The following is an 8,872-nucleotide window of genomic DNA, read 5'->3' on the forward strand; positions in this document are numbered from 1 at the left end:
GCTGAATATGCTCACTGCTTTCCACAACTCTTTACTGGTTTCAGAGAAGCCCAACTTAGGCAGTTTTGAGACCTCACACACACAGCAGTGCTGCTGCTTCATCTGTGCACAACCACACGTCCCCAGTTCTCAATCCTACCACTTGCTAAGGTGGCTCAAAGCATAACCCCAAAGGCAGAGGGAAGCACCCTCCGGAAAAAAAATCACCATGAAGATCTCCAAAGCCTGCTAGTGACTTTGGTTTGCTACCTTATGTCTTCTTCTATCTTGGCCTGTGCCTCAAGATCAAAAGGGTCAGCTGAATACAGTCGGATCCTCTCTTGTTCCCGTCGGGCTCGGTCCTGCTGTTGCTCCAGCAATACCCTGGTAAATTTATCTGCAGTAATAAAGACATACAGGAATGCTTTTTACTGGTAATTACTCTTACAAATCATATTCTGCCACAGCAAATGCTTCTTTTTGTGTCAACGTGCAATCAAAGATAGAATCAGCTGCACAAGCACAAGAGGCTTCATCTGAAGGCAGCATGGATGGACCCCAAATGTTGGTGCCAAATCTGGGAATCTGCTGAGATGAAAAAGAACTGCACAGAGCCAGTCCTCCTTGTTCTGCTACCCAAACACTGCAATGCCAGTAGGGCACAAACAAACTCAATTCTCTTGTGCTCACTCTTCTGTAGGGAAAAAAAAAAAAAAAAAAAAAAAAAGGGCAGTGGGGGCAGGGGGAAAAAAAGAGACAGTATTTAAAAGTAAGAGCTGCTACTGAAACAGCAACTCATTGTTCTTTTGCAGGAAGGGTTGCCTACAAACTACTCCAAAAATCTGGAAAAAAACACCTGCAACAGATATCAGGAATACAGAACTCTCCCTCAAGCTTCTTCTTTGAATTGTGCACGTGTATTTTGAAGAATTCCCAACAGACAGAGAAGTGAGATTTCACTGCTCTGAACAAGACAGCCCATCTACAAGAACAGCTTGCAAAATCTACCACGTTTTCCACTCAGCAATCCGCTGAAAAATAAGTTTGTAAATTCAGCAAAGAGCAAACTCAAGATCCAAAGGCATAAAAAGGAACAGAACTTACTTTTAAGCCCAAGCAACACAGGTATTATTATCCCTAAAGGTGAATGCCTACTCTGCAGTCAAGAAGTGCGAGGAGAGGCACTTGCTTAAGGAGGTTTAGCTGCATGTTTTTCAGATTTCCATTTTTCAGATGGCTTCTGACTATTCTTTACTGTTTAGATCAGATCAAGTATATGTCAAAGAGACCTGGCAATAAATTAAGTTCTGTAAACACAGAAGGTTGTGGTTTTGCTTCAAGAAATGCAATTCCCATCAAAAAACTTGCTGGCTCAGAGACAATTACATGCTCAGGAAAGCATTTGGTGGCTGTTCTAGTGTTTTTTTTATCTAATTAGTTTCCACAGAGCACGTGCTTTCTGATGTGCCCACAATGCACCCAGCACAGCCACATGGTACACATCTGTTCATACATTTGGACATCAGAATTTGAACAGAAACACTCATAGCAGCAGTACAAAACAATGAGAGTACAACCAGATAAAAGCACTTCCCTCTGGCATCCCACTGCAGCGATTTGGAACTAAAGACGCACACCTGAGGTAAAGCCTTATGTGCACCACAGACAAAACAGGTCAGCAGGTGAGCCAGATGTGGGTGTCCTGGCTTGACATTGCATCTCATGCCAGCTGCAGCACATTCTTCTCCGGCTGATGAGAAAACTGCTCTGTACTACAGATGCAACACTCAAAGGAGGCATAAAAAAACATCAGAGAACAACACAACTAACAGGGATATGAGCAGAAGTCCGAAGTAAACAATGCAGTAGTCACCAACATCCATGTGAGCTCCCCTCTTTAACAGATAAATCACTAGCATGTAACCTTGAAAGGGAACAAGTCTGCTACATGGTTCTTCTCTTCAATCATTTCCCAAAGCTCAACCAGATTTATTTCCTATCTAAAGACTTGCAGAGGCTTAGAAGGACATTATTCAATGCCCAAAACACCATTTTATGTACTTAAAAGGGGACTAGAGATCAAAACTTTAATCAGACAAAGAATAAGACAATAAAATCAGCTGCAGAGAAAATGAGGGACGCTGTACTACAATTCATCTATGCTATGTGAAGTGCCCACTGCAAAACTACACTTCCAAGATTAAGAGAGATGTAAACATTTACGACTATTCCTAATGGGAACGCTCCCTAAAGACACCATCTACTGGTTCCTTTTTCACTCTCTCTTTGATGTCTGCTTCTTCAGCAGCTAACCACTATGAGGAGAGATGGTCCCAGAGCACACTGCTCTCAGCTGAGCTCTCACTGACCTCTGGAGTGCTGCAAACACAGCACAGCAGTGGAAGCAGTGCATTCAGAGACTCAGCATAAAAAAAAAATCAGGAGTTGAGCCACCTGCACTCACAGAAACTCAGCTAATCCATGCATGTACTTCAAAGCAGGGGACACAAGCAGTTCAAAAACCCAACCTGGAGAAACACACCCAAACTGCTAGAAAGGGAGGAACTCTGCCACCAGCGCTTCCAACCAGCGCCTTGCATGAACACCATCAATAAGCCAGCAGCAAGGACCCCAGGCAGCTGGGGTATGGTAACTGGCATTGGAACTGGGCGCAGACAGATTCTGAACCGCCTCTGCAGCGAAAAACCCGACCTACCGAGGTCTCCACTGAGCAGCGCCTCTGCCAAGGGCGGATTGCGCTCCTTCAGCAGGGACAGCTCGTGGGGATTGGCCAGCAGCATCTCCCGTAGCAATGCTGGGTTTTCCAAACCCTGAGGGAACGAAGGCGCATCGGGAGGCGACGGGCGAAGGCGCTGTGCTGGTGGCTGACGCTGCTGAGCCGACGTCCCAGGAACCGCAATGCTGCTGAAGTCGATCCTCGGCAGGGCTGGAGGGAAAAGAGAGCAAACACATCAGCACTTCTTATTTGCAGTTCTGCTCAAAAAAGTAAGTAAAATAACTATGGGAAGGACAGGTCAGTCTTAATGCTAGGCTCTTAGACCAGGTCCTTTTAACAGCAGTTTGCAACAGGTGCTGTATGGGAACTGTTGAATCACGGCCTGAACCTCTGATTGATCTGAGGTAAACAGAGTCAGCCATGGGAGCACAGGTGAAGGCAATTCAGCTGTGTGACCAGAAGTGGTAGAGCCTGGCTGCACCTCTCCTGGACCCCATGTCAGGGCTGTCTGCCACTGAGGAAGGATCTCTTCCTGGACATAACTCCCTGTGGAGTTCTTCTGTGAGCCTAGGACATGGTGAGCATTTTCATTTATTTCTGATTATCCCTCTCCACCGTGATAATGTTTCTAGCTATATAATCTGTAGATACCAACCTAACCACACCACTCTGTAGAGGTGTTGAGTACACAGGCACGCTGCCACACAGCCAGATTACTGGGTGAGGGAAGCTGGCATTTCCTTATGTAACTGGCCTGCTCTGCGTCCCCTGAAATGCACTTTTTCAATCACACACTAGTTATTTCCAGCTTCACAAATGTGAACAGCACAGAAGGAACACAAGGCTAAACCCAGTGCCTAAGGCACTTCTCAATCTCTCTGACTGGAAATTAAAAAAAAAAAAAAAAAAAAAAAAAAAGAAAGAAAGAAAAACTCAAGCGAAAGGAAAAAAAAAAAAAAAGCAACACTTCTGCAGGTGCATTGCAGGTAACCCTCCAGCCACAGCAGGAGGACAAGAACTTCACCCAAGACCTCCTCAGGCAGCAATCCTTTCAAGAAGTGGACTTGATAGGAATTGGTGCAGAAGGCAGGAGAGAGGTAAGACCAGGAGCACACTCACAATATTCAAGGAGTCTCTTGCTTGTGTGCATGACTGCGTACCTGCATTTGTTAAGATGCAGTTTCTCTGTGTATCTGTCCGAATACAGATGGGAGCATGTACTGCAAGAGCCCCTTAATGCGCCTGAGCCACCCTGAGCACACATTCCTGCACCACTGCACAGAACAGGAAAGGAGCAGCCATATATGAACAGTCACACACCTCTACATAAACCGCCGTTCTGAGCAAGCTACATGGGTTTCTGAACTTTCCCCAGAATGGTGAAACATTCTTTGCTTTCTTAGAACCACCAAATGATGAGTCCTTCAGCTAATTCTGGAGGTCCCCCAGCCACAGCTTACCCTTCCTCTGAAGTTTTGCCTAGCAAGGTGTTAGAGACTAATGAGACAACAGCAAAGCCTTCAGATGCTCAGAGCAAATGCACCATTTCTCACCTGGGAAACGGATCGAGGGCCGTGGCTCTACGGTCTCTTTCTGTCGTAAAATCACCACGTCTCCATCTTTCAAGCCATAGGAGGCCAGGGATCTGTTGTTGTCAGTGAGAGGCCTCTCCGCATAGACAATCTGCTCACGGGGAGAACGCAAGGAGAAAACAACAAGTGTGACCAAGCAGATCAGGATATGACTTACTTTCTTTTTAGAAACATGTTTCAGCCACTCCTGTGGGTCCACCTCAAGCCTCAGAACAGGCGTGCAGCCCTGAGCACAGGCACAGACAAGCCCTGCCCAAGCACCTGGACCTCAGGCACAGGCAGACCTCAACACGAAGCGGTTGGGCAGGTACCCAGCATCTCTCCTATCCAAAGCCAGCAACCACTTCTCAAAGCTCAGCATCTCAGAGAAAGGCTCATCTCTTAATTAGAGGCCAAGATCTTTGAAGGAAAGAACAGCTTACACCAGACCTGTTTGCCACACATTTCCAAAATCACATCTCTGTTATTACCCAGGTCGTGACTGCTTCCCATAGCGTTACCTTCACCCAGCTCTGCATTTGCTAACCAAAGACTCAGCTGTATACATGCAGGCAGTATCCATCAGGACAGATAGTGGATTGAATCATCTACAGAGCAACGATTTCTTCCATTACCCAGAACGCAGCTCCCCACAACAACTGCTTTTCACAGAGACTTCTGTGATTATCTCAGCCATTTTTGCTTTACTTCAGCGATGTAAGTCCACTCAGACCCAAACTCAGACCCATCAGCCTCCAAACATCACTGCAACGAGTGGCAGGAATCAAGGAATCAATTTCTTCTGACTATAATACATAAAGTCACACCCTTTTCTATTATGATTTTCTAATCTAACTCAACAAATATAAAAACATACTGAGATAAAAAATGAATAACCATCGTTATGGAAACATAAAGATTTCTACTCGTTATGTAGGAACATTTCTACTAACACTAGATCCGTAATACCTACAGATGTCCTAAATTATGTCCATGCTTTCCTTGAAATTTCAACAGGCAATTACTGCAGATGTGCACCGTCACAAGACTTGCCTATGACCAGAATGACATTCTGGGCTTCTGATTCCACAAAACCTCTGCCATTCTCCTTAAAAGAACAGGAGTTCTGTTGAAGATGTGTCTTTGGCATCCCAGTAACCGTATCTGTTAAGCGTTACGGCTTCTGTGCCAGAATTATCAGAACAGGAAAAACACACACCATTAGCAACAAAGATGAGGTTTCTACCCTCTCAGTAACTACAGCATCAACGGTACTGCACTCAACTGGCTTGTGAGTCCCCTTCAAAGTGAACACAGACCCACCTGCAAACTACACTAAGGCATGCAGACGCGTTACTGGCATTATTAAGGTTGGCTCGTGATGGGCACATCCTCTCACATGACCACACATACACACACGGCCTGACTCTGAGCACTGCTGTCTGTGGAGAAAGCAAGCTTGCAGCAAATCCCAGCTGCACGCACAAATCTTAAATGACAGTTTCTCTGTGCAGACGCTCTAAGAGACATGAGCTAATCAGTTTAGGTGAGGTTTTACCCCTGTCGTCTTGCTAGGATTGGATTTACAAACATTCAGCCTTAACGCCTCGGACAGTGCAGTAAGTGCTCAGCACTCACTCCACATCCATCAGCAGCAAGGCTTAAAGCACGTTTGACCCATTCCGCTTTGCTGCTAAAATGGACTGATTTCATTTCTCATTTCAGTCCAATTATGCAGTTTGCAGCATTCAGAGCTGTATGCCAGCCAGGCAGCCACAGCACGAGCTCATCCAGAGGTAACCCAGGCAGGAAGCAGGCAGCCACACCACATAGTGTGGATTCTCCACAGTGGCACCGGGGAGAACATCTTCATGAAGCAAGAAAGCCCATGAAATCAGTTGTCAGCAAAATAAAGCTCATACACCAGGAACATTCCTCTCTCAAAGAAGCCCACAGTGCTACAAATCGACCCAACGTACACATAGAGGGAGGAAGGATATACCACCACTGCCAGAACAACACAGAAAAGTCAGTTTTAACTCCAGGTTCCCTCTTCTTCTCCACAAAAAGCATCTGCTCGATGCGAGAGAGAAAACAGCGAGCCAAATTTCTTGCCCTCTGCTCTTCCTGCTATACCTCCCCTTATCAGCACAACCCAGCTGCAGCTCACACACTATCTTGTGCCACCCTCCAGTCCTCCACTCCTCAAAGCCGTGGGCTTCAGCAGTCATCTCCACCCCAAACTACAGTGCCCGGAATGAATTTCACCAAATGATAAAGACTCAGACTCACTCTGTGGTTTACAGACCCTGCACGGTCCTCGCTACTAAAAGCATCTTCTTTTTTTTGCCAGGAAGCAGTAAGTGTTACCGTAAGGCAATGAGTGTTATGTGCAGTAAAACCAAATTTGATGGGTGCAACACAAGGACCCACACTGTCCCCTGGTTTTGGGGGTAGTTTAGGCATGCAAAATCTTTTGACAGAACTGCTTTGCTGATAATTTATGTTTTGTAGCCTTCTTTCTACTGAAGATCCAAAGAAGACTGCACAAACACCAGACAGAAAGAGCAGGGGAAGGAACAATAAATTCACACTTGGAAAAAATTTTTTAAAAGGAAACAGAATAATGTATAAACAGACAGGTGAACAGAAAGCAAGCAGAAGCACTCCTGAAAAGCAGAGTTGACCCATGTTACCTGTAGTCCCTGTAATCACAAAGCTGCGGCAGTTTAATTGCAACAGAGCAAAGATGCAAAGGGAACTCCCAGCAAAAGCATGCACAGAAGTACGTGAGCCCTTGCTATCCTGAAATAGATGCAAAGCTGACAGGTCACCGTGATGCAAGAGGGGCAGCTTTGCAAACAAGGTCACTGAGCTACCAAGCGCTCATAGCTTCCGGAGGGCAGAGAACGTCCCTGTCACATAGCAGGGGCTGGCCCTGTCACCTGCTGTAGGAGTCATCAGAGATGCTGGTGCCTCATCGGCTGTAACACAGCATTGCAAGCAAGCCCAGAAGGCAGGAGCCCTATATACACCGCTGTGGCTCCCTTTCTACTTCTCACAGGCAAAGAGCTTTTTTCCTAATGCAAGATCCACATAATCTTGATTTTCTACTGCTTTGGAAAACAAGTTAGGCAATGGTTTCATTCTTGGGTTAAAGGCTACATCAACACCATCCCCTTACACTTTCTCAGGAGCGTCTCCCAACTCAAACCACTGTCTACAGCTGCTCCAGGCACACACAGTGTTGAGCACAGGTTCTACTGCACAATAATCACCACACACCGGCATGTCAATCTCAGAACCAGAGAGCATTGTGCCTCTCATCACTAAGCAGCAAAATCAGAGCTTCACGAGGGCAGAGGAAAGCAGTCTGAAGCCAGGTGAGGCACTGGGAACCTGCTCAGCAGGGCACGCAGCTTTCCTGTCTCACAGTCCTCCGTCGCTGACTAATATCCACTTGACTGGAAAAACACCTTCTTAATGTAGAGTGGGAAATGGCTCACAAAGCAAAAACTTCAGGAAACAAAACTTCACAAACTTTGCCAAGCACGCCGAGATAAAGCGACAGAGCTGACACTGCCTTGTCCAGCTGCACATCGCCTGCGAGCAAACTGTGACAAAAGGCAGAGAGCAGACTGAGAAACTCCCTCCGGGGTCCCCCCAGCACGCCGCAGCCCGGCTCCGGGCAGCTCTGTGAGCCCAGCACCGGGCGCGATGCGGCTCCCCGCGTGTGGGAGCAGCGCTTTGTCCACAGCCGCCTCCACAGCTCCCAGAAAACGGGGGAAAGCCTCAAAACGTTCTCTGGAGAGAGGGGAAGGAGGCGAGGAGCCCGCAGCCGGCCCTGCCTTCCTCACTCCCGGGATCCGAGGCCTCGAAGGACGCGCTCCTCCCCGCGGAACCGCCGCCCTCCAGAGGCAGGACGGGCCTCGGGCGGACGCCGCGCACCCCCGAGAGAGGGCGGCGCGAGGGAAGCGGGCTCCGACCTGACTCTCGGCCGCCGGGATGCCGGACTCGAGTTCGCAGAGGGCGCGGAAGTTCTGCAGCTCGAAATCGGCGTCCACCTGCAGGGAGAAGGTGAGCTCGCTGCGGTCGCGGCGCAGGCAGAACACGGTGAGCAGCATGGCCGCCCGCCGCCACAACCGCCGCCCGCCGCAAAGCGCCGCCGTCGCAACGCGCCCGCCGCAAAGCGTCGCCGTCGCGAAACGTCCCGCCCCCACCGCCGAGCGGAGCCGCGCCCGGCGGCACCCCGCCCATCCGCTCCGTTGTGGGCACTGCGCTGCTCTCGGGAGCTTTCCCTGAGCGCTCCCGTTTGCTTGTGAGGCATTCGGGGGATGCTCAGAGCCCATCGGAGCGCCGTTTGGTGCAGCCTTCAGTGCGGCGTGCACGTGGGACACCCCGCATTACTCTTCTGTGCCCGTCTGTCAGCCCAGCTCCTTTGGGGCTCCACGGACACCGCTTTGAGAGACCCAGAGCGCCCCGGGTTGGTTTCTGGGATATCCTGCACTTATCCATGTGCATTTAAGGTGTCCCAGAACACTCCAGATGCATTTTAGCAGCTCCTACAGCCCATGGGGACAAGAGT

General features: G+C 48.6%; 1 protein-coding gene across 1 annotated transcript in view; it reads right to left on the bottom strand.

Annotated features, from left to right (window-relative positions):
* Positions 1-8,411, bottom strand: part of LOC306954428 (protein DDI1 homolog 2) — a gene marked incomplete at both ends in the record, with an annotated part of 32,327 nt that extends 23,916 nt beyond the window's left edge. Inside the window, 4 exons of the mRNA XM_079545520.1 lie at positions 250-376; positions 2,696-2,926; positions 4,270-4,399; positions 8,274-8,411. Of these exons, the coding sequence (XP_079401646.1) occupies positions 250-376; positions 2,696-2,926; positions 4,270-4,399; positions 8,274-8,411 (626 nt within the window). The remainder of the gene's footprint in view (positions 1-249; positions 377-2,695; positions 2,927-4,269; positions 4,400-8,273) is intronic.
* Between the last annotated feature and the right edge of the window lie 461 nt (positions 8,412-8,872).

The sequence above is a fragment of the Tetrao urogallus genome (genome assembly GCF_951394365.1).
Source record: "Tetrao urogallus genome assembly, chromosome: 21".
Taxonomy (NCBI): Eukaryota; Metazoa; Chordata; class Aves; order Galliformes; family Phasianidae; genus Tetrao; species Tetrao urogallus.